General features: G+C 38.0%; 1 protein-coding gene across 1 annotated transcript in view; it reads right to left on the minus strand.

Annotated features, from left to right (window-relative positions):
• The window catches only part of MEIKIN (meiotic kinetochore factor), a 71,426-nt gene that overhangs the window by 32,771 nt on the left and 11,733 nt on the right, over positions 1–26,922 (minus strand). The window contains exons 5-9 of the mRNA XM_053913157.1: positions 25,839–25,976; positions 19,586–19,705; positions 17,377–17,416; positions 5,442–5,506; positions 4,589–4,656 (exon numbers count right to left, since the gene is read on the minus strand). Of these exons, the coding sequence (XP_053769132.1) occupies positions 4,589–4,656; positions 5,442–5,506; positions 17,377–17,416; positions 19,586–19,705; positions 25,839–25,976 (431 nt within the window). The remainder of the gene's footprint in view (positions 1–4,588; positions 4,657–5,441; positions 5,507–17,376; positions 17,417–19,585; positions 19,706–25,838; positions 25,977–26,922) is intronic.

Here is a 26,922-nt window from a genome sequence, read left to right on the forward strand (position 1 = left end):
TTTACTGTTGTTCAAGTACAATTGAACACCCCATGCTACCACCCCCCTTTGGCTTTGTCCATGTGTCCCTTATACATGTTCCTTCATGACCCCTCCCCTTCTTTCCCACGTTATCCCCCTTCTTCCTCCCCTCTGGTTACTATCACTTGTTCTTTACTTCAATATCTCTGATTCTATTTTTCTCGCTTGTTTGTTTTGTTGATTAGATTCCACTCATAAGTGAGATCATATGGTATTTTTCTTTCACCGCCTGGCTTATTTCACTTAGCATAATGCTCTCCAGTTCTTATCACTTAGTAAATTACAAGGGTTTAGGAGCTCATGAATTGGGGGCAGATATTTTTTCTAATTTCTAATATCTCTTCAGATAGTTTGCTGTTAGTGTATAGAAATGCAAACAGAAAAAGAAAGAAAAGAAATGCAACAGATTTCTGTATGTTGTCTTGTATCCTGCAACTTTACTGAATTCATTTATTAATTCTAACAGGGTTTTGTTTTGTTTTTTTGGCAGCGTCTTTACAGTTTTCAATGTATAAGATCACATCTTTTGCAGAGCTAATTTCACTTCTTTCTTTTTGGATAACTCTCTTTTATTGCCTAATTGCTCGGGCTAGGACTTCTAGTGCTACATTGAATACAAGTGGCAAGACAGCCTTGTCTTGTTCCTGATCTTAGAAGAAACGTTTTTAACTTTCCACCTTTGAGTATAACATCAGCTGTGGGATTGTCATATATGGCCTTTAATTATTTTGAGGTACAATCCTTCTATATCTAATTTGTTTTCATGATATATCTAATATCATGAAAAGATGTTGAATTTTGTCTACTACTTTTTCCTACATCTATTGAAATGATGATTTTTGTCCTTCATTCTGTTAATGTGGTAAATGTATCACATTATTAATTTTTATATATTAATTATTCTTGCATACCAGGGATAAATCCCATTTGCTCATGATATATGGCCCTTCTAATGTGCTCTTGCATCTGGTTCACTAGTATTTCGTTGAGGATTTTTATTCTATGTTCATCTGGAATATTGACCCATAATTTTCTTCTCTTTCAGTGTCACTGAATTTGTTATCAGTAATGCTGGCCTTATAGAAGGAGGTTGGAAGTAATCCTTCCTCTTCAAATTTTTGGAAGATTTTAAGAATAACTGGTGTTAAATTTTCCTTAAATGTGTGGTAGAATTCACCAGTGAAGCCATCTGGTACCTTTAATTCGCTGGGAGGTTTTTGATTACCAATTTAATCTCCTTGCTTGCTTGTTCACTAGTGTGTTTTAATTTCTGCATATTTTTTTTATTAACTTTCCAGCTTTCCTCCTGTTATTGATTTCTAGTTTTATACCACTGTGGTAGGAAAAGATACTTGATAAGATTAATCTTCTTAAATTTGTTAAGACTTGTGACCTAACATGTGATCTGTCTTGGAGCATGTTCAGTGTGCTATTGAGAAGAATGTGGACTCCATTGTTGTTGGTGGAAATGTTCTGTGTATATTTGTTAGGTTCATTTGGTCTAAACTATAGTTCAAGCCCATTATTTCCTATTGATTTTCTGTCTGGATGATTTATCCATTGTTGAAAGTGGCATACTGAAGTATCTAATATTATTGCATTGCTGTCTATTTCTGCCTTTAGGTCTGTTAATAATTGTTTAACACAGGGGTGTCAAACTCATTTTCACCGGGGCCACATCAGCTTCATGGTTGCCTTCAAAGGGCTGAAATACTTTTAGGACTGTAAAAATGTAACTACTCCTTAACTGTTAAGAATTTGAAATTACATTCAGCCTTTGAAGGCAACCATGAGGCTGATGTGGCCCTGTGGCCCTGGTTTAACCTCTACCTGGTTTAGCAGTGCTTTAGTACTGGGTGTACGAGGTCTGTCCTTCTTATCCTTCTTGGTGTTCTCTGAGCACCCTACATCTGTGGTTTGGTGTCTGACATCAATTTTAGGAAATTGTCGGTCACATTGCTTCAAATGTTGCTTCTGTTCCTTTCATGGTTTCTTCTCTTTCTGGAATTTCAATTATGTATATGTCACATATTTTATAGTTTTTCCATCGTTCTTGAATATTTGGGGGTTTTTTCAGTTTTTTATTTTTGTTTTTCAGTTTCAGAAGTTTCTATTGTCATATCCTCAAACTCAAATATTCCTTCCTCAGCAGTGTTTAGTCTACTAATGAGTCAGTCCATCAAAGGCATTCTTCATTCCTACCAGTGTTTTTAATCTCTAGAATTTCTTTCTTTTTATTTTCTGTTTTTGACCTCTAGAACTTATTTTTTAATTCTTCCCTAGAGAATTTCCATTTCTCTGCTTACACTACCCATCTGTTCTTGTATGTTGTTTACTTTTTCCTATAATGCCCTCAGCATATTAATCATAATTATTTTAAATTTCTGGTCTGGTAATGGTAACACTACTTATAACTCTGGATCTGATGCCATTCAGTCTCTTCAAACTGTTTTTCCTTTTTACCTTGTAGTATGCCGTGTACTATATTGCTAAAATGTGAGCGTGATGTACTGGGTGATAGGAACTGTGGCAAATAGGTCTTTAGTAGTATACAGTGGTGGGATGGGAAGCACTCTATAGTTTTGTGATTAAGTCTCAGCTTTTTGTCTAGTCTTTACCCCTTGTCTGTGAACTTCTCAGCAAACCAGTGCTTCTCAGTTTCTGCCCCCTGTCCCCAGGTGGGACAGCATGGCTAGAGGGGGCGGTAGTTATGTATTTCCATTCCCCGAATGTGGAAGGCTAGAGGGAGCTAGAGTTTTTTCCTTCCCCTACTTGGAAGGATAGAACTGCCTGGAGTTGGTTATTTCCCTTCCCCTGGATGAGTTAGGCTCTGATAAAATACTTCTTCCTGAGGGCAGGCTTTCTTAAGAAAAACAGAGTATTTTGGTGTGTTTCAAAATGGTTCCTTTTCCATCCCCGCTAGTAGAAGCATGAGGGGATTTTTCTGAAATTCACTGTCAGGATCTTGTAGAGTTCCTGGAGATAAAACTCCAGTAGAGACAAAAGTGTGAAGGTCCCCTGATGACTGGGTCCCCTTAAGCTTTTAACTTTCAGAGTTGTCCACACTAAACTTCCAGTAATTCATTAGTCATGCTTTTGTTTTTCACACCCCAGCACTGGTTCTCAGGAGGTTTCTGTTCACGTGTTTTTGCTCCAATAAGTTGTGATTTTCTGTACCCCCGTCTGTCTTTCCACATTTGGGTGCAGCAGTATGCCCTGTGTCCTTACTTCTCTGGTGGATCAAAAAAAGAGTTGTCGCTTTTTCAGTGTGTTCAGGTTTTTACTTATTGTTAGGAGAGAGTGGTAACTTCTAAGTTCCTTATATGCTGGACTGGAGGTCCCTTTACAACACTGGGCCTCCTAGCAGCATTCAGCATCGCTGACACTCTCACTTTCAGGAATAAACACTCTCTTTTCTTGGCTTCTACCACAGCATATAATATTTGTTTTCCTCCTTCTCTCTGTTTCTTCTCTACCTGAATATAGAATTTTCCAAGGATTGATCCTGGACCCCCTTCTCTTCTGTACTCTATAGATATTCTTTTTCAGGTGATTTTATCCATTTCCATTAATTTAAAAATATCTATAATATTATTCACTCCTCTTCTGTTTCCCTGACCTACAGACTTATAGACAACAGATTTTTTAACATTTTCATCTTTGTGTGCCCTCAGACTACCTGCTTTTCCTATCACATTACATAGGACACCTTTATCCACCAAAGTTGCTTAAGACAGAAACCTAGAAGTCTGTCTTAACATCTCTCACTCCTTCATCCTCTATTTTCAATCCATGAACTCTATAGACAAAATCTTCTTAAATCCATGTATATTTCTCCATTCTTCCTATACCTTAGTCAAAGCTACCACAATCTCGCACCAAAAATCTTTGTAACTTCGTACTAATGAGCCTTTCTGCTGACAGACACTCTTCCCCTCTCTCAGTGGGCTCCCCAATGTACGCAATAACATTATGGTGTGTGGAAAGAGCACAGGTTTTAGATCCAGAGAGACCTGCCACCAACTCGTTAAACATACTGATTAACATCTAAACCTCATTTTTCTAAGCAATAAAAAGGTAAAACCAAAATAAAAAAACAACGGGAAAAAAGCTTACCTGATAGGAATGCCATAAAGAAAGATATAATTAATAAAAAGTGCTTGGAATCATGCTGAGCTTCGAATAGCCACCTAGACAGTAGCTCCTGCTACGTTAAGCCCAGAGATCTCTAGATTCTTGGCCTAATGTAATAATTCACACACATTCCTCAGCATAAAACGCTGTTCTGGCCACATAACAAATGTCTTAGTTTTGCCTTAATGATCAACAGACATCCAATTATCCAAAATGAACTTGAAAAAATTATAAATTTTAATTCTCTTCCATTAAACTTACACAGATTACATACTCATGAAGTAATAATGTGATACAATTGCTAAACTCTAAAAAATGTTTTGAATTATTAATTTAAATAGCTGAAAAATAATTCCTATAAAAGTATTGGTTAAAGTATGTCCTATGTTAATGAAATGTATGGTTTATATAGTTATTCTGCTTCAATACTTACTTTTTTCTTTGTTTTCTCAGGGGTTAAAGGATAAGTTTTCTCAGCAAGTACTTTGCAAGCTGCATTATCTGTGAATAAAAATACACTTTAGCATTTTAATTTTTTAACTTGTCATTAACTATAAATATAGAAAACTCAAATTTGAAAAAAACTAATTTAATAACTGCAATTTTGTAATAGTTTTAGAAGAAAAGCAATATAGGTTGAATAATCTGACAGATATGATAAAGTATTCTTTAAAATATCTGTGATATAATTATATTAAAATTATTTGCTTCTTATCTGAATTCAAATTTAACTAGGCTTTCCGTATCATTATTTGCTAAAACTGGCAACTTTTGAGAAAATATTTGGAAGCCTTGCTTTTTACAGGACGCCTGCACCTATCAGAGGGTGGATTGAAAAGAGATTAAAATTTAGGAACTAGCATTGAAGAACTCCCACATTTAATGGCTAATAGCAGTACATAAGATTGCAAAGGAGACTGAGCAAGAGTTGCCTGAGAAATTTCTAGCTTATTTGTTGTCTCTATCACTAGACTATTGGCTCCTTGAGGACAGGAATAGAGGTTATTTCTCCGTTTTCTAACAGTTAGTAAAGAGCCTGACACACAACTGGAACACTGGCATATACAGCAAGTACATACTCAGGAAATATTTATTAAATGAACTAATGATGGGCACTGTGATGACAGTTAAGACCCAGTTTCTAACCTCACGTATCTTCGTTTCTTAAATACAACCAAGCTAAAAAGCACTCAGTTTCCTGGGCTACCAATTTTCTTAATATATACTGCTTTGTGACAAAAATAATAAAATGCAGATTTATGAAAATTAATTTCACTACTTATTACCTGATTCTGAATTTGAAGTACCCTTTGGTTTTGGAGAAATATTTTCGTCTGCTAATGTCATCACTCTGTAATAAGAACAAATTAATAGTATCCTCTTAATCTTTCAGTAACTTTCACGAATCCTCAAAGAATACTTAAAATAAGGACATTTATATGCAATTAATTATCCTGTAGAACTCAGGGAGTAGACATCTACACAGGTTGGAAAATCAACATCAAAGTAAGAGCTTGGGATATTCAGGCAGAGAGGGAGCCTCAGCTGCCCTTCCTGAGAGTCCCTTAATTCCTGAACATTGTGAACAAATTCTCAAGGCTCCACATACTAAGAATAATGTGGAAGGTGATCAGATTTAGAACCAAAACACTTGGCATAGAGCTACTGTGGTGAGGTGACTCTACCACAGTGGCTGCAAAAAGGCAAGTAGGTCAAAGCCTGGATGGAGGACTTCAAGAAGACTCGGGGAGTTTGGGGTAGCAACAAAAACAAAGGTGAGGAAAAAACTCAGCAGTGGAAAACCTCAAGCCCTTAATAAGGCCCTAAGTTCACCAATGACTTCATCCGTAGAGTCCAGCCCAGGTACAGAATAAGTCTTGAAACCTGCAGCACAAATTAGTAAATTCCCAGAGACAACTTGTAGATATCAGACACTTCAAGCTCCAACTTCACCCCTCCTCCCCCCCGCCCCGATGGCCTGCCACTATGCCTACTTAGGGTGGCTATTTGTCCAAACTGGGACCTTTATGAGATAAAAGTGAGCTCTGTTAAAAATTATGTCAGAACAAAAGGCACATATTGGAGAGCTGTTCAGGGCAAAGCAAGAGATATGATCACCTACCTACATGGCATCCTCAGGAATATGGAATAGGGAGAAAAATCTAAAAATCTCAGCATTCACCCAAAAGAGACTTTTAAAAATACCTTATTTTCAATTACAGTTTACATTCGATATTATTTTGTATTGGTTTCAGGTGCACAGAATGGTGGCTAGACAATCATATATTTTACAAAATGTTACCCCTGATATTTCCAGTACCTACCTGGCACCATACATATTTATTATAACATTTTTTACTGTATTTCCTATGCTGTACTTTATATCCCCACACAAGAAACTTTTCAATGGAAGTAACTGGATGGCATTAATCAAGTTTAATTCATGATTCCCCAGCTAAATTAAAAAAAAAAGGGGGGTGATGAGAGCCCATGAGAAGTTTAGATCAATTATTTAAAAATAAAGATATATTTTCTTTGCACATCTAAGTGATAGGTTTTGTTTTTTAAAGATAGGTCAGCATTTAAGGGAGATAGGAAATAGGATGACATACGTATAATCAAGCATCATATTACATTTGCTCCATTTCAACACACAGGCAACAGTCATTGAAGTGAGTCTATACAGATTTGTAGCAATATAAACAAAACTTCCTCTCTCCATTAGGTACTATGTCAAAGTTGCAGGGTTTTAATTCTGTCAATGTGTTACTTAATTAAAGAGAACACCAGAACATTTAGTAGATAATACATGCTAAAATGTGGTATCATTATTATCCAAACCTTACTCCTTCCCTCTTAAGAAAATATCATGCTGCGCCCTGGCTGGTGTGGCTCAGTGGTTGAGTGCCAGCCTGAGAACCAAAGGGTCACTGGTTCAACTCCCAGTCAGGGCACACGCCTAGGTTGCTGGCCAGGTCCCCAGTAGGGGACCACACATTGATGTTTCTCTCCCTCTCTTTCTCCCTCCGTTCCCCTCTCTAAAAATAAATAAATAAAATCTTTTTAAAAATAAAAGAAAATATCATGCTGCAAATTCTTAAGTCCATCATCACTCTCTGGTGACATTCACCTTCAGAATTTTCACTGTGACTTACTGAAAAACAATTTACCTAGGAATAACAGTAATAGATCTGCTTTTCTTCAGAAATTTCTAACCATTCTGATACAAGCATATTCATAAGGAGGCTATCACCCTAATACTACTTTGTTCTCACTCTACACACTTTTCCAAAAGGCAGGGAATTGCTGAATATCATCAATTCAAAACAGTGTAGGCATTTCAGCATTTTCCAAACTAAAATCATCTGTCACCCCAACTTACTCTTGCTTTTTTATTTGTGTTCCTTCACCAAGTGAATGAATCATTCATTCAGTTTTCTACGACAGAGGACTGGAAGCCAACTTGGACACCATCTCCTCCCTTAACCAACCAGTCATTAAAAACTATTGATTATCCCTCATGAATTGTTCCCAAATTTTTCCTTTATGCTATCCTTGCTATTAAAGTTCAGTTCCTAATCATGCCTCACTTGGAATGCTACAATAGTCATCCTTTCAACTTAATCACTCCTTCTAATCCATCTTTTCCTTGCTGCAGAGTATTTGCTCAAAGACAGAACTATGGTCATGCATATCTCTGAGAAGAGGTGGGATAACAGGCAAGAATTTTTGTTGGGTAATATAAAAGTTCCACAGATATCTGTACTCAGAATCAATCAATCCTTACCCCCAAACACCAGTCAGCATGGAATATCTATACAATATAGATCCCCACCAAAAGACAACACTGTACTGTCTACCATTTAATTCTGTGGGGAAAAATCTAGGTAAAAGATAGTAAGGGTCGTACATGATTATTTGAAGGACATGAAATCTATCAAATAGCTATAGACTTTTCCTTTGCATGTCAAGAAGCTTAGAGTCAGAATATGGCTCAAGTCATCTGACCCTTAACTTTTACGGCTTATTTACCTTTGTTCTATTCCCTTTCTTATCTGTGTCTCCTATTAAAAATTGTATTTCCTTGATCCTAACTTTGTTTACAACTAATTGATATAATTTACATACCACAAAATTCACCCATTTAAAGTGTGTAATTCACAGAGCTGTGCAACCATCATCACAATTTTATATTATAGAAGTCAATTCCCATTTCTTTCTGAACCTTCCAGTCTCAGGCAACCACTGATCTGCTTTCTGCCCCTGTAGATTTGTCTATTCTACATTCACACGAGGAACCATTAAATATGTGGCTTAATATTTAGAATAATATTTGCAGAGTTCATCTATGTTGTAGGATATATCAGAATTTCATTTTTTATTGTTGAATAATATTCCATATGAATATACTACATTTTATTTATCTATTCATCAGTAGATGGACATTGGGATTGTTTCCATGTTATTATGAATAAGTTACTATGAACATTCAGGTTCAAGTTTTTGGTGTGGACGTATGTTTAACTTCTCTTAGGTATGCATAGTAGGAGTGGATTGCTAGATCATATGGAGCATTTTGAGGAACTGCCAAACTATTTTTCAAAGTACCTTCACCATTTCAAATTCCCACCAGCACTGTATGAAAGTCCAAACTTCTCCACATCCAAGACAAACTTGTTATTTTCTGTCTCTTTGGTTACAGCCACCCTAGGGGGTATGAGGTGGTATGGCACTTAAATTGTGCATTTTCCCAATGGATAATGATATTGAACATCTTTTCATGTGCTTATTGGCCATTTGCTTATCTTCTTTGGAGAAATGTCTGTTCAGATCCTTCGCCTATTTTTTAAATTGGGTTATTTGTCATTTTATTGTTGAGTTGTAAGAGTTCTTTATATATTCTGGATACAAGTTCCTTATCAGGTACACGATTTACAAATATTTTCTTCCATTCTGTGGATTGTCTTTCCAATTTCTTTTTTTTTTCTTTTTTTTTTTTATTGTTATTCAATTACAGTTGTATGCCTTTTCTCCCCATCCCTCCACCCCACCCCAGGTGAACCCACCTCCCTCCCCCCTCTCCACCCTCCCCCTTGGTTTTGTCCATGTGTCCTTTATAGTAGTTCCTGTAATCCCCTCTACCCACTGTCCCCGCCCCCACCCCCCACCCCCGCCCTGGCTATTGTTAGATTGTTCTTAACTTCAATGTCTCTGGTTATATTTTGTTTGCTTTTTTCTTCTATTGCTTATGTTCCAGTTAAAGGTGAGATCATATGGTATTTGTCCCTCACCACCTGCCTTATTTCACTTAGCATAATGCTCTCCAGTTCCATCCATGCTGTTGCAAAGGGTATAAGCTCCTTCTTTCTCTCTGCTGCGTAGAATTCCATTGTGTAAATATACCATAGTTTTTGGATCCACTCGTTTGCTGATGGGCACTTCGGTTGCTTCCAGTACTTGGCTATTGTAAATTGTGCTGCTATGAACATTGGGGTGCACAGGTTCTTTTGGATTGGTGTTTCAGGGTTCTTAGGGTATAATCCCAGCAGCGGAATTGCTGGGTCAAAGGGCAGTTCCATTTTTAGTTTTCTGAGGAAATTCCATATTGTTTTCCACAGTGGCCTCACCAGTCTGCATTCCCACCAACAGTGCACGAGGGTTCCCTTTTCTCCACATCCTCTCCAACATTTGTTTGTGGATTTGTTTATGTTGGCCATTCTGACTGGTGTAAGATGATACCTCATTGTGGTTTTAATTTGCATCTCTCTGATGGCTAGTGATGCTGAGCATCTTTTCATATGTCTCTGGGCCCTCTGTATGTCTTCCTTGGAGAAGTGTCTGTTCAAGTCCTTTGCCCATTTTTTAATTGGGTTGTTTGTCTTCCTGGAGTGGAGTCGTGTGAGTTCTTTATATATTTTGGAGATCAGGCCCTTGTCTGAGGTATCATTGGCAAATATGTTTTCCCATACTGTTGGTTCTCTTTGTAATTTGGTGCTGTTTTCTTTCAGCATGCAGAAGCTTTTTATTTTGATGAGGTCCCATTTGTTTATTCTTTCCTTTATGTCCCTTGCTTTAGGGGATGTGTCTGTGACGATGTTGCTGCGTGGAATGTCTGAGATTTTCCTGCCAATGTTTTCCTCAAGGACTTTTATGGTGTTACGGCTTATATTTAAGTCTTTTATCCATCTTGAGTTTATTTTCGTGTATGGCGTAAGTTGGTGATCAAGTTTCATTTTTTTGCACGTAGCTGTCCAGATCTCCCAACACCATCTGTTGAAGAGGCTGTTTTTGCTCCATTTTATACTCCTACCTCCTTTGTCAAATATTAATTGATCATATAGACTTGAGTTTATTTCTGGGCTCTCTATTCTGTTCCATTGGTCTATGTGCCTGTTTTTATGCCAGTACCAGGCTGTTTTGATTACAGTGGCCTTGTAATATAGTTTGATATCAGGTATTGTGATCCCTCCTGCTTTGTTCTTCTTCTCAAAATTGCTGCAGCTATTCGAGGTCGTTTATGGTTCCATATGAATTTCTGAAATGTTTGTTCTATATCTGTGAAATATGTCATGGGTACTCTAATAGGGATTGCATTGAATGTATAAATTGCTTTGGGTAGTATGGCTATTTTGATGATGTTAATTCTTCCAATCCATGAACATGGTACATGCTTCCATTTGTTTGTATCCTCCTTAATTTCTTTCTTCAGTGTTGTGTAGTTTTCTGAGTACAGGTCTTTTACCTCCTTGGTTAGGTTTATTCCTAGGTACTTTATTTTTCTTGTTGCTATGTCGAATGGGATTTTTTTCCTGATTTCTGTTTCTGCAGTTTCATTGCTGGTGTACAGGAATGCCTTTGATTTCTGGGTATTGACTCTGTATCCAGATGTTTTGCCAAATTCATTTATTAGGTCGAGTAGTTTTTGAGTGGAGTCTATAGGGTTTTCCATGTACACTATCATGTCGTCTGCAAACAGTGACAGTTTCATTTCCTCCTTTCCAATTTGGATGCCTTTTATTGCTTTTTCTTGTCTGATTGCTGTGGCTAGGACTTCCAATACTATGTTGAATAGGAGTGGTGAGAGAGGGCATCCTTGTCTTGTTCCTGATCTTAGTGGGAAAGCTCTAAGTTTTTGTCCATTGAGTATGATGTTGGCTGTAGGTCTCTCATATATGGCCTTAATTATGTTGAGGACTGCTCCCTTTATTCCTACTTTGCTGAGTGTTTTTATCAGAAATGGGTGCTGTGTCTTATCGAACGCTTTTTCCGCATCTATTGATATGATCATGTGATTTTTGTCTTTGCTGTTGTTGATGTGATGTATTATGTTTATTGATTTGCGAATATTGTACCATCCTTGCATCCCTGGGATGAATCCCACTTGGTCATGGTGGATGATCTTTCTAATATATTGCTGGATGCAGTTTGCTAATATTTTGTTGAGAATTTTAGCGTCTATGTTCATCAGTGATATTGGCCTGAAGTTTTCTTTCTTCGTTGTGTCTTTATCTGGTTTTGGGATTAGGATGATGTTGGCTTCATAAAAAGAGTTTGGGAGTCTTCCATCAGTTTGGATTTTTTCGAATAGTCTGTGAAGGATAGGGGTTAGTTCTTCCTTAAATGCTTTGTAGAAATCTCCTGTGAAACCATCTGGTCCAGGGCTTTTGTGTGATGGGAGTTTCTTGATGACTGCTTCAATTTCCTTTGCTGATATTGGTCTGTTCAGGTTTTCTGCTTCTTCTTCATTCAGTTTTGGAAGATTATATTTTTCTAGAAATGTCTCCATTTCATCTAGGTTTTCAAATTTCTTAGCATACAGGTCTTCATAGTAATTTCTTACGATCCTTTGTATTTCTGTGGTATCAGTTGTAATCTCTCCACATTCATTTCTAATTCTGTTTATTTGTATCCTCTCTCTTTTCTTCTTGATGAGCCTACTTAAAGGCTTGTCGATTTTGTTTATCTTTTCAAAGAACCAGCTCCTGGATTCATTGATCCTTACAATTGTGCTTTTAGTCTCTATGTCATTTAGTTCTGCTCTGATCTTGGTTATTTCCTTCCTTCTGCTTGCTCTGGGCTGTCTTTGTTGTTGTTCCTCCAGTTCTTGTAGGCATAGGGTTAGGTTGTTTGTTTGAACTGTTTCTAACTTCTTAAGGTAGGCCTGTATTGCTATGAATTTCCCTCTCAGGACTGCCTTTGCTGTGTCCCATAGGTTTTGGGTTGTTGTGAGTTCGTTTTCATTTGTTTCCAGGAAGTTTTTGATTTCTTCCCTAATCTCGTTCTTGACCCATTCATTGTTTAATAGCATGCTATTCAGTCTCCATGATTTTGAGTGTTTTGGATTTTTACCCTTGGCGTTGGTTTCTAGTTTCAGACCCTTGTGGTCAGAGAAAATGCTTGATATGATTTCAATTTTCTTGAATTTGTTGAGGCTTGCTTTGTGTCCTATCATGTGGTCTATCTTTGAAAAAGTTCCATGGACACTTGAAAAGAATGTGTATTTTGCTTCTTTGGGATGAAAAGCTCTGTATATATCAGTTAAGTCCATTTCCTCTAGGGTATTGTTAAGTGACACAATATCTTTGTTGATCTTTTGTTTGGAAGACCGGTCCATTTTTGATAGTGGGGTGTTAAAATCCCCTACTATAATTGTGTTGCTGTCAATATCTTTCTTGAAATCCTCCAAGATTTTCTTTATGTATTTGGGTGCTCCTATGTTGGGTGCATATATATTTACAATGTTTATGTCTTCTTGGTGGATTCTTCCTTTGAGTATTATGAAGTGACCTTCTGGGTCTCTCTTTATGGCCCTTCTTTGGAAGTCTATTTTGTCTGATATGAGTATTGCTACCCCTGCTTTTTTTTCCTGTCCGTTTACTTGGAAAATTTGTTTCCAGCCCTTCACTTTCAGTCTGTGTAAGTCTTTTGTCCTGAGATGGGTCTCTTGTAGGCAGCATATGTGTGGGTCATGTTTTCTTATCCATTCAGCTGTTCTATGTCTTTTGATTGGAGCATTTAATCCATTTACGTTTAAGGTTATTATCGATAGGTAGTTATTCATTGCCATTATTTCCTACCTGTGTTCCTCTGACTTTCTCTTTTCCTTCCTTTCCTTAAAGCAGTCCCTTTAGCATCTCTTGCAGAGCTGGTTTGATGGAGCTGTATTCTTTTAGACTTCTTTTGTCTGGGAAACTCTTTATTTGGTCTTCTATCTTGATTGAGAGCCTTGCTGGGTAAAGTAGTCTTGGTTGCAGGCCTCTGGTTCTCATTACTTGGAATATTTTTTGCCATTCTCTTCTGGCTTGGAGTGTTTCCATTGAGAAGTCAGTTGCTAACCTTATTGGGGCTCCCTTGTATGTTACTTCCTTTTTCTCCCTTGCTGCCTTTAAGATCCTCTCTTTGTCTTGGAAATTTGCCATTTTAATTATGATGTGTCTTGCAGTGGGTCTCTTTGGGTTCCTCTTGCTTGGGATTCTCTGTGATTCCTGGATTTGGGTGACATTTTCTCTCCTCAGATTAGGGAAATTTTCCATCATTACTTTTTCAAACAGGTTTTCTATCCCTTGCTCCTCTTCTTCTCCTTCTGGTATTCCTATTATACGGATATTGTTACGTTTCATGTTGTCCTGCATTTCCCTTATTGCCTCTTCATTCTTTCTGAGCCTCTTTTCCTTTTCTTGCTCTTTCTGGGTGTTTTTTTCTACTTTGTCCTCCAGCTCGCTGATCCGATCCTCTGCTTCATCAAGTCTGCTTTTAATTCCTTCTACTGTGTTCTTCAATTCAGAAATTGTATTCTTCATTTCCTCTTGGCTCTTGTTGATAGTTTCTATTTCCTTTTTCATGTTGATATAGTTTGCAGTGAGTTCATTGTAGTTTCCTTGTAGTTTCTGGTAGTTCTCTTTGAGCCCAGAGAGCTCAGTGAGCTTCCTGATGACCATTGCTTTGAACTCAGTATCTGATAGTTGACTTGCCTCTTTTTCGGTTAGTATTCTTTCTGAGACTTCCTCCTTTCCTTTCATTTGGGAATTGTTTCTTTGTCTTCCCATTGTTTGTGAGGCTCTTCTTGTTGGCCTCTGCTTCTTAAATTGCTTTGTTCTGACTCCCTGGGTTTATGATATGAACTTCTATGGTAGAATGCCAATGGGATTCGGTGGTGCTGTCTCCTTACTCTCCTGTGCTCACTGGTCTTGAGCTGACATTTATGTGTTTAACACGGTCTAACTCTAGTCTTTTCAGCACTCCCGGTTTTGTTGTCTCACCTGTGGGAAAAAGAGAAAGGCGGGGAGAAAGAAAAGAAAAAAAGAAAAAATAAATAAAATAAAACAAAGATGGGAAGGAGGGAACAAGGAAATAGGAAAGGAGGAAAGGAAGGAAGGAGGGAAGAAGGAATAAAGAAAGATCGGAGGCAAGATAAGAAGGAATTTTAAGAAAAATTAAAACATACAAATAGATAAAAGAAGGCAGGAAGAAGACATAAAAATGGTAAAGGATGGAAGGAAGAAGGAATGAGAAAAAAAAAAAAAGAGAGAGGAAGAAGGAATTCAGGGGGAAAGGAAAAAAGAAAAAAAAAAAAAAATCTTCTGCTGGCTTTAAACCGGTCAGGTTAGTTCTGCTGGTGTCCTGTCTGTGCAACGGGAGGGGGTGGTTGGAAGGATTGGTTTCACTTTTCTCCCTTCCTGGGTCACACTCTTCGCTGTTGTTCAGCCTGCAGACTCTCCTCTCACTGCAGCTCACCTCTACTGGGTGTTCTGCCTTTGTCCTAGAGAGCTAGTAGGCCCTGCCGGGTGGGCACATGTTAGGTAGGCGTTGTAGGTGTGGTCCCTGGCAGGCAATCAGGCCGTTGATCAGCCAATCCCGAAGCTTTGTTCTTGGGACACGCAGGTGGCGGCTCCAGCCGCTTTGACTTGGGAAGCGCGCACTAGCAGCAGGGTAATCCAGCTGCTTTGGGTTTGTGATGGTCTCAAGCGGCTTTGTGCTCTGAGGGCGCAGCCAGCCGATAGAGCCGCCTGGGCTTGGGACGCTGGCGTGCAGGTGGCGGATTCAGCCGCCTTGGGGTTAGGACACTCGCCAGCAGCTTTGTGCTTGGAAAACGTGCATCCAGCCGGCCCTGCGCTGGGTGAGCGCGCAGCCCGCCGAGCCAGAGGCTCTGTGCTTGGGGGCCCGATCCAGCCGCCCTGGGCTTGAGTCTCTGGGGCGGGCGGGGCCGCCCAGGGACTGAATCACGCGGCACTTGGTTCCGAGGTTTTGGGCCTGTGGGTGGAGCAGCTAGTCTCTGCTCCAAATGATCTCGGAGGTTTCAGGTGTGGGCGCCCCTCCGGGGTTTCATGTATGGGCCCCGTTCGCTAATCTGCGTGCGCGCGCGACCGGACCTCAGGTGAGCGCCTTGACTCCGGTGCTACTTATCCCGCGCTCACAGTCCAGGGGCGGAGGGGGGAGGGGCGCCAGGGGCCTTGTCTACTACCGCGAGTTCTCTAACTAGCCCCTGAGTGTCTCTATTTTCTTTTTCTTTTTGAGAAATTCCTCCTTTTCAAGCCCCCCTGGTCCAATCAAGCACCTGGCTGCTCACAGCGCAGCCTGGCCCTCTCCCAAGAATCCTGCAGCAGCCCCTGCGCCAGGGCTGGCGCTTCTGCTGCCCTTGTACCGCGCGGTCCCAGGTCCCGGGGACCTTATTGTCCTTGAGCACTCTTCTTACCGTCAGATCTTTCAACGTCCTCTATCTTTGGTCTCTGATCTTCGTATATGCTGGAATACTGTTGGCTGTTCGCTCTGCTCCTCAGATCAGCTAGGTATTTCCCTGGCGTTGAGGGGAAGTGGACTCCGCTCCCACCTATGTTGCCGCCATCTTCCAAAAGCCCTCTTTCCAATTTCTATATGGTATTTACTGACTTTGTTTTTAAACTTGTATGAATTTTTTATAAGTTCCTTCAACCTTTTAAGATTAAGGTGTTAACAAATTTCATTATATTTTACAGAACTACTGAAAATATTTCAGGGGTTCCCATCACATTCAGGATAAAATAAAGATCCCAGCCCTTAAGGCCATTCATAGTCCAGACTGAGACCACTTCCTTGAAATGTGTCTCCCATACACCTTACCCTTCAGTCTACGTGCCCCAAACCAAACTCTTGATCTTCCCCCAGTAATATGTTTCTCCTCAGTCTTGCCCATCTTAATAAACAGCAACTCCATCCTCCCAGTTGCTCAAGACAAAGCTGTGGAGTCAGCCTTGACTACTTTCATACGCCACCATTCAATCCATCAATAGTCTACCCTGTTGGTTCTGCTTTCAAATTATATCCAAAATCTCAACTTTCACCACCTCTACTCTTACCACATGGTCCAGAGTTCAACATCTCTTGTGCAGATTATGGAAAAATTGTCCTAACTATAATATTCCCAATTCCTTGCTTCCTCATAGTCTAGTCTCAACATAGCAACCATGGTGGGGGGGGGGGGTTGTTGTTGCTGTTGTTAAAACATGAGTCATATCATGTCATCCTTCTAAACCCTTCAAAGGCTTTTCAATGCATTTATACTCACCTACAATGTTTTCTATTACCTGGCCTCCTGCTTCTTCTCTCAGTTCATCTCCTACTTCTCCTTGCTCATTCCACTCCAGGGGCCTAGGCCTCCTTGCCTCAGAGCCTGGCTCCAGCTATTCCTTCTACCCCGAATGCTCTTTTCTTCAGAGAGTCACCCGGTGAGTCTGTCTCCTTCTTTAGGTCTCTGCTCAAATGCTATCTTCTCTTGCTGACTTCTCTGACCACACTGTTAAAATAGCAAACCTCCTTCCCAAGGCTCCTTAACACTTATCTTGCTTTATTTTTCTCTATAAAATTCATTACCATCCAGCACAATACAAATTTACTTGCTTGTCTTTAGTGTCCTTATCTTCCAACTAGAATGTGGACACAAGGAAGGCAGAGATTTTGTTTTTAATCAATTTCATTCACTACTATATATTTCTAGCAATTACAACAGTACTGGCACACAGTGAGTCCTCAAAAAATACTTAATAAATGAATACCTAAATTTGGGTATTTACAATCATATGTTCTATATAACTAATAGAACATAAAGTTTTTTTTTCTTTTTTTCTTTTTTTTTATTGTTATTCAATTACAGATGTATGCCTTTTCTCCCCATCCCTCCACCCCACCCCAGAAACATAAAGTTTTGAAAAGCACGGTAAGTTTTAAAATGTTAGTTCTAGTTCTTACATTTTTCTATGGCATTTCTGATAGTCTTCTGAAGAGGTAGCTAGGAAAGGAAAAAAACCAATCTATTAGAAATATATTTCAAACACAGACCAGAGGCTCAAATTACTCTCAGTAAAAATAAGTATTTCCTCCAAAATTCATGGTGATAGTGCCATTTATTTTTCAGTTTTTGTTTTATATTGCTCTCATGTCTGCCACTTAAATTAATAAAAGTATTTTCAAAATACCAAAATAAAACAAAATTGTTGTAAAATGCGGGAATCTGTCACCTTGTATTTGGATAGTTCTTTACAACTTTTGAGGTCCTTTTACGACTATTATCTCACTTGATTCTTACAACAACCCTGTGAGGAAAACATACCATTTTTCTATCTCCATTTTATATGTAAGAAAATAAACAACTGGTCAAGTTGTAAAACCAATAGCTATATACCTGAAGCTTAAACTTGGGTCTCATGGTTCTTAATTCAGGACCAACTACATAGACATGCATGTTGGTAGACTCATTAGTCAAGAGAACACCTATGAATCAACATTTTACTGCCTAGATACACAAGGATATTACAGGAATATGAAGAGCCATGGGTGTGGTCTTCTGAATTATAACCCCCAGCAACTGCAGAACTCTGCTTACATTAAATTAGAGTATAAAAACCCCAAGTTAGGTGAAAGTAAAGTGAACAGTGCTTTCCAATCATTGCAAACCATTTCCCTGAAAGGGAGGTTCCCCAAACATAAAGGACTACAGTGGATACATAGCATCCAGCATCTGCTCTTTGCTTTTGCTGACAACAGTTTCCTGCTTTTTTCTTCTGATGGTCCAGTTATAGCTTGTTACTCAGTGCAGTAAGAGCCCTGCACGTCTCCCTGGCCAAAGGGACTGTTCAAGGATAGGTATATGAACTGATTTAAGCCAGTGAGTAAGGGCCAGGACTTCAGCTCAAATTACTGGGAAAGAAAAGCACTTACTTCATTGGATGTGAGGATATAAGTATGTAAGTCTGGAGCTAAAAAGGGTTGTTATCTAAAGGAGCCTGGCTTAGAGTATAAATGATACAGAAGGATCCTGAGTTGAAAGACAGAAAGGAATTGGGTGCTATGGATGTCATTTGAAACCCTGCATCATGTTGTGTCAGCATCTGACTTAGTGCTGGATTTTTTCAGGTACGTGTGGTAATAAATTCCCTTTTTAACCTAATGCAGTTTGAGATAGGGTTTTTTGATTTTGAGGGGATTTTGTTTTTGGTTTTGGTTTTGGTTTTGTCATTTGCAGTGGACAAAGAACCTAACTGAAACACTTGCTAAAAAGGCAGACTGTGTCTTTGGGCACTTTGTACCAGCAAAGGCGTTGTCAAACTAAATATAACACAGAAGATAAAGCCTTCAAACACTGTTGGAAATACTTCCATCCAGACAGGAAGAAGGGGGAAGTGATACTTTTCTGAAAGTATTTTTTTTGTATAGCTATGACTCTTAGAATCACAGTAATGTTTCACATACTTTCACATAGCCCCCTCTTTTTGTTTATGAGTACATAACAAAATAAAACAGAATGGGGGAACCAAAAACTGAATCCGACACTAAGAAATGAATCTAACTATATTACAAGTGAATAACAACTGCACTGAAATCAGGGAAGGAAAAGGAAAGAACTAACCTACACAACTTTGGAAAATGGTATTTTGATTGGACACTATAATGCTGAAGACAAAAAGAACCAAATGTAAATGCTTTACTCTATTTAGTAAATGTGTTTCTCACAGGGGTCTGGCGTAACAATTCTAAAACTTCTTTATATGTACAGTAGAATTAAATAATTAAATAAATAATATATTGGACTTTAACCCATAAAATAAAATAAATATCCATAAGCCCATACTGATGAGAATAATTTAGTAAGTAAATGGCAGAAAAGAGAGAGTTATTTTACAGTAAAATGTAATGAACTAACATAGCAGGAGAGAATGAAGTGGAAAATCACCCCAGACAAGCAGTAGTTGCTGTCAATTTCCTCTGATGTCTGATAATATCAGTGAACGAAAGTTTGAGGAGATACAGGATTTTCAGAATTTCAAACTATCTTTTACCAGATATGTATTAACTACAAAGAGAAACTAACACCTTGACAGGGGTGAAAACCAAGAGACACCACCCTTAATCATGTGATGAGGGCTTTTCCTGTGATATGAGAAAAAAGATGAAAACTCACCTAAAATTGAAGAGACGTTTGAAAACTGTGGCACCTTCTCTATTGCTACTGCTTTACTGGTATCCAGAAGAGTGGAATTCTTGCACTGTATGTATTCTTCTAACTGGGGGCACTCCCAGTCTAAGAAAGCAGGGAAAAAGGCATAAAACTTTGAACAGCAGCAAGCGGCAGGTTACCTTTCCCCTCTTCACCATAGGTTCCCAGCCCATACCCTACTACGGTAATTAAAGTTTTGGGTGAGAAAGAGAAAAAAAGACAAGCCTTGATGGCATCAGCATAGTGAACAGTCTTTGGCTTATCCCCATGCTCTAACCCAATTTCTTTCAGACTTTTTCCCCATGAAGATTATTGACCAAAGGGACAGACAGACACATGGAGCTGCCTCTCATAGTTTATGTATGTTATACCTGTGTCTCATTACTCCGTCATTTCACTGAATAACGTACTGCTAGTACTTGATGTCAGTTTTAAGTAATATTTGTGACTTCCCACAAATGGAAAAATGAGGCTATTCTCTTACATCCCTTTGTTCCCACCTTTCCTGCCCTTCCCATTGTCCTCATTATTATATCACATATTTAATTAGATCAATATTCAATGTAGACATTATGATGGTAACTTGCTATAAAAATGCTACTTACTGTTGTGGTATACCATAACCACCTTTTGCTTTTCCTAGGGTCAATAAAAAGTCTCTTTTGTTTGTTTAGTTTTCTCTGTATTTTCATCTATTTAATCCAAAACTCTACCAAACGATATAACTTCATTCTATTTACTCCATTCTCTGGTGTTTTGAAGTTTCCTAATGCTCTATCCTGAAGTTTTTCATCTATTGTGCTAGACATATTGTGGCCCCTTTAACCCAGAAATCATATTCTTCATCTCTAGAAAATGTTCTTGAATTACTTTTTTCATAATTTTCTTCTCTGTTTATTTCACTTTTTTCTAGGACTCCTACTATTTGATATTGGATTTCATACACTGCTTCTCTACCTTACCTTCTCCCAATTGCAATCTTTATTCTTTCATTGTTCTGAAAACTTTCCTCAGCCTTATCTTCTAATACTTCTACAGTTTTCCACTCTGCTATTGCATTTCATTTGGTCTCTGAATAGTCCCTTTTCTTATAGCATGTTATTCCCATTTAGTGGCTACAATATATATTTTTCTTAACTCAAAGAAACTTTCAAGTTATTTTCTTATCCTTGTGTTTCTATTTCTACTAGGTTCTTTTTCTTATTTTTTTAAAACTTTTATCTTATTTTAGTAGGAACACTTAACATGAGGTATACCATCTTAAACTTTCAAGTTTGTAATTTTGTAGAGCACCAGCTATAGTCACAAAGTTGTACGGCAGATCTCCAGAACCAATCCATCTCACATAACTGAAACTTCATAGCTGTTGAATAGCAACTCCCCAAACCCCCCTCTCCCTATACCCTTGCAGCCAACATTCTACCCAATACTTTTATGAATTTGACTATCTTAGACATCTCATATAAGTGGAATCATACAGTATTTGTCTTTCTGTGACTGGCTTATTTCACTTAACATGTCCTTGAGGTCTACCCATGTTGTCACATATGACAGGACTTCCTACTTTCTTGAGGCTAATATTCCATTGAATGTATATACCATATTTTCTTTATCCACTTATCCATCCATAGACATTTATGTTGATTCCACACTTGGCTATTGTGAATAATGCTCCAATGAACATGGGAATGCAAATCATGTCTTTGAGATCCTGACTGCAGTTATTGTGAATAAATACCCCAAAGTGGGATTGCTGGATCATATGGTAGTTCTATTTTCAATTGTTTTAGGAACTTCCATACTGTTTTCCATAATAGTTACAACATTTTACATTCCCATCAAAAGTGATTATGGGTTCCAATTTCTTCACATCCTTGCCAACACATCTTTTTAAAATAATAACCATTCTAACAGGTGTGAGGTAATATCTCACTGTGCTTTTGGTTTGCATTTCTCTGATTAGTAATGTTGAACATATTTTTTATGTACCTGTTGTCTATTTGTGTCATCTTTGGGAAAATATCTATTCAAGTCCTTTGCCCATTTTTAAATCATGTTGTGTTTTCCCCCCTGAGTTGTAGCAGTTTCTTAATATATTTTGAAGAGTAATCCTTATCATTTGAGGCTTGTAAGTCTTTTCTCCCATTCTGTATGTTGCCTGTATACTTTGCTCACTGTTTCTTTGCATGTGCGAAAGCTTTTCAGTTATATGTAGTTCCAGTTGTCACATACTTTTGCTTTTATTACCTGTGCTTATGGTGTCATATCCAACAAATCATTGGCAAGACCAATCAATTCCACACTAGAATCCAACAAAACATGAAGTTGTCCCCTATGTTTCCCTCTAGGAGTCTTCTAGATTCTGGTCTTATGTTTAAGTTTTTAATTCACTTTGAGTTGACTTTTTAGCAGTGTAAGGTTAGGGTCCAATTTCATTTTTTGCATGTGGATATCCAGTGTTCCCAACATCATTTGTTGAAGAGACAATTCTTCCCTCCTTGTGTATTCCTGGCATCCTTGTTAAAGATATGGTGACATATTACATACACACGGACTTGTTTGTGGGTTTTCTATCCTGTTCTGCTGGTCTACATCTGTCTTTATGCCAGTACCATACTGTTATAACTACTCTAAAATAAAATTTTCAATATATTTTGAAATCAAGAAATGTTGATTTTCTACCTAGATGATCTATCCATCATTGACAGTGGGGGCACTGAATTCATCTATTCTTGTATTGCTGTTTCTGCCTTCAGTTATGCCAGTGTTTTCTTTATACATTAGACACTCTGATGTTGGATGCATATTTACTTACAATTGTTATCAGTTCTTGGCGAAATGACCCTTTCCTCATTATATAGTGTCCTTTTTTGTCTTTTGTGACACTTCTTGACTTAATAAGTATATGCGTATAGCCATTCTTGCTCTCTTTCGTCACCACTTGCATGTAACGTCTCTTTCCATCCCTTCACTTTCAGCATGTGTGTCCTCAAAACCAAAGTGAGTCGGTCTTTGAAAATCCACTCACCCACTCTCTTTTGATTGGGAACTTAATCCACTTACATTTGAAGCAATTACTGATAGGAAAGGACTTACTACCAATTTGTTCATTGTTTTCTGTCTGTTTTTATAGTCCTTTTGCCCCTTACCTCTCTTTTCCTCTCTTCCCATCACCCTTTGTTTTATTGATTTTTAAATTGACATGCTTTGATATCTTCCTACTTTTCTTAAATCTTATTTTATTTTTTATCCCCACTCAAGAACACTTTTTTTTTTCATTGCTTTAAGAGAGAGAAACATCATTGTGAGAAAGAAGCATCAGCTGGTTGCCTCCCATAGGTGCCCTGACTCGGGATTGGACTCACAACTTTTCGGTTACAGGACGACGCTCCAACCAACTGAACCACACAGGCCAGAGCTCTATTTTTCTTTTGTGTAACTGCTATAGGTATTTCCTTTGAGGTTACCACAGGGCGTAAGACACAAAACATAGTTTTAACAGTTCGTTTTAAGCTTTAATAAAAACTTTAATCATATACAAAAACTTTATATTTTTACTTCACCCCTCACACACTGTTATTGATGTTACAATTCACATCTTTTTGTACTGTGTATCCTTTAACATGTTTTTATAGTAATTTTAAATACTGTCTTTGAACTTTTATACTAGAATTAAGTGATTTTTATGCCACTGATATGGAATTAAGTATTCGGTATTTGTTTACATATTTACCAGCAAGTTTTATGCTTTCATATGCTTTTAGGTTGCTGTTTAGCATCTTTTGTTTAAACTTGAAGAACTCCCTTTAGTATTCCCACCAAGCATGTCAAGAAATGATTAACCCCTTTAGCACTTGTCTGTCTGGGCAGGTCCTTACCCCTTCATTTTTTTAAAAGGATAGTTTTGCTATTTATAATGTTCTTGGTTAACAGTTTTTTCTTTCTGCACTTTGACTATGTCATGTCATCACCTTCTGGCCTGCAAGGTTGCTGCTGAGAAACACAGTGAAAGTCTAACAGAGGTTCCCTTACACAGATCAAGTCACTTTTCTATCGCTGCTTGCAAAATTCTTTGACTTTCGACAATTTAATTGTGTGTCTCAGTGGAGATTTCTTTGGGTCATCTTATTTGAGGTTCTTGGTACTTCCTAGGGCTGGAAGTACATTTCCTTTCCCAGATTTGGGTTGTTTTAGCCAGTTTCTATGATAAGCTTCTCTCTCTCATATTCTCATAATCTCTCTTCTCCCTCTGGAATATTTTGATCTGTTTATGTCCCATGTGTCTCTTAAGCTTTCTTTTCTCTTTGAGTTCACCTATTCTTTCTTCTGCTTGATCTAGTCTGTTGTTGAATCCCTTTATTGGGTTTCTCAGTTCATTTGTTATATTCCTTAGCTCTAAGATTTATATGTGGTTCTTTTAAAAGTTTTCTATACATTTCTTGAAATTTTCCCTTCATTCATGCATTGATCTCCTGAGCTCATTGAACATCTTTATGATGATTATTCTAAATTCCCTGTCAGGTAATTTATATATCTCCAGTTAATCATGATCAGTTTCTGGAGCTTTATCTTATTCCTTTCTTTGGACCATGTTTCTTTCTTTTTCTTTGATTCTTTGTGTTGATATCTGTACATCATAAAAACAGCCACCTCTCACAGTCTTCATGACTAACTTCGAACAAAAGTCTCTCACCAATCAGCCCATTCAGAAATTCTGGGATCCTCTCAAACCTTCTTCCTAGTCAAAACTACCATGTGTATTCTTAGTAGCCACCAGGTGTCTAGAGTATACCAGGTTCCATCAGTGCTCTCAGACAGGTGAGACAGAAGCCATTTCTTTGGGAAGCCCCCCGACTCTTTCCTTTCCCAGAGAGAAGCTGGATCCAGTGAATACTTGCACGTTAGAACAAACAGCTATCTTTGTTCTCTGCACCCATCTGGGTATGTCAGGTCCCAACAGAACTCTAGAACAGGCAAGACAGTATCCAACTCTTTGCGTAGTTCCCAGAAAATTTAAAGTGTTTAATACATGGTTCAGTCCTTTCCTTCCCTCTCCAGGGAAAAGCTGGGAGCTGAGGATTTCCTGCCAATTATATGGCACCATGCTAGAGGTACGGTTTATGGTCAGAGGGTGTCTTGAATTCTCCTCCTGATGTGGCTGGTTTCACGCGTTTCTGGAGTTCAGAAGCCTCTCAACTAGTTTCTAGATTTCTCACAAATGTTATTAGTCCATGCATTGCTATTGAATTGGTGTGCCCATGAGGGAAGGAGGGTCCAGGGCTTCCTATTCCAACACCTTTCTGATGTCACTCCCATGTTTCCTTTCGTTTTTATCTCTCCGTTTTATGTTAGAGGCTTTCCTCAGAAGTCTGATGATCCTTGGCCCTCTGCTCATATTTAAGAGGGGGCCCTAAAAGGCTAAGTAGAATATCTTGTGGCTTGTCACATAGTTGGCTTCACTGTAGGGTATTCTTGTCAGTGTCGTCAAAGGACTACTGGGGTCACTATCATTAGATATTCTCTTTAGGGTCGCTCAGATTTCTCAGGAAAGTATCTTACATTCTCCTGTCTGACAGGTTCATGTATGGGTGCTAGTATTCTGGAAACTGAGCAGAGAAACAACCTGTTGGGTTAGGATAGAGATAAGCACTCAGTAAGCAGGTCCTACAATATAGAATGTAGTTTCATTTAAATTTCCCCTCTTTTGTTCAATACAGTATCCAAAGAAGTTGCCTTTTCCTGTATAATAAATAACCCCAAAATCTCAGCGGCATAAAATGAAGGCATTTATTTATTATTCCCATGTCTACTGGTTGGTTCAGGCAGCTCTGCTTCAGATTATAGGTTTGCTGATCAACTGGGCAGCACCTCTGCACTCTGCAGGTCGCGTGGGCTATTCTGCTTTGTGCCTGTCCTTCTGCGGTCCCACAAAGAGGTAGAAGCTAAGTTGGATAAATTCTTCTCATGATGGCAAAAGTGTGTAAGAGGACAAGCCCAACCATTTAAGCATATTTCAAAGGTTTGCATGTGTTTTATTCATTAATATCCCATTGCCAAATCAAGTCACGTCACCAACTCCACAGCCAAAGTGTGAAAGGAGGTTTTGGTGAGGAAGACAAGTACACCTTCTCAAAAAGATCATTATTCATTGGAGGGTTTGTGGACAAAAGAACAATTTCTATACTGAAAAAACTTAAGGTTGAAATTATTTTCTCACCTAAATAATCTGATCCTCTGAAAAGTTCAGGTGATGGGAAGCTACTTAAATTCTCTTCAAAACTCTTGCATTCCGTGTACGAGTCTGTGATTGAATAGCTCAGAAGACAACTAGAAATATCATGCTGTGAACTTAGTCCTGTAGAATAAACAAACAAAAAAGGTAAAATGTTTCCATAGTAACAGACTCAAAGTTCTAATTTGAATTCAAATTTTTAGAAATGTACATGCAGTTGTATGTTAAGAATGTAAAATTACTTCCAATCTACTATTTACTATTGATAAACCATTCACATTTCATCTTAGAAAATAATTGTTTTTGATTTAGAGAAAATGCATTATAATTATTTTCCATTGTTTTTCAAAGTTTTATAACTTAATCTTTCCCTATTTTGGTTCAGTTATGACTCTTGACTTAAAAGTCCAAGTTTTCTATCTAACTAACCCATTAACTAGCTGGAGAGAAGAAAGGGTAATTCTAGTAATTCCATTAAAAAAAAAGAACCTCAACATAAATAGATTGAAGGAACTGAATAGAGAGCCCAGAAATAGACTCACACATATATTAGCAACTGATTTGGACCAAGATGCAAAGGCAATTCAGCAGAGAAAGGATATTCTTTTTTTTCAAAAAATTATGCTGGAATGACTGGATATCCACATGCAAAAGCAAAACAAAACAAAAAGCTTGCACTCATACCTTCAATCATATAAAAAAAATGAATCCTAGACCTAAATATAAATCCTAAAAATACAAAACTTCCTGAAAAAAAGAACATTTTCATGATAGTGGGTTAGCTAGATTTCTTTGCTATAACACTGAAATGAGTCATAAAACAATAGCAATGATAAATTGGACTTCCTCAAATTTAAAGAATTCTCTTCAAAAGAGACTGTTAAGATGAAAAACAAGCCACAGGTTAAGAGAAAACATTTGCAAATGTAATTGAATCCAGAATTAAAGAACTCTGAAAACTCAGTAAGAAGAAAAAAAAATCTCACTAAGAAAATGGGCCTTTATAGTAGCTCCTATAGACCGCTCTCCCACTATCCCCTCTGGCTATTGTTACATTGTTCTTAATTTC

This window comes from Desmodus rotundus, chromosome 10, assembly GCF_022682495.2.
Source record: "Desmodus rotundus isolate HL8 chromosome 10, HLdesRot8A.1, whole genome shotgun sequence".
NCBI classification, from domain to species: Eukaryota; Metazoa; Chordata; class Mammalia; order Chiroptera; family Phyllostomidae; genus Desmodus; species Desmodus rotundus.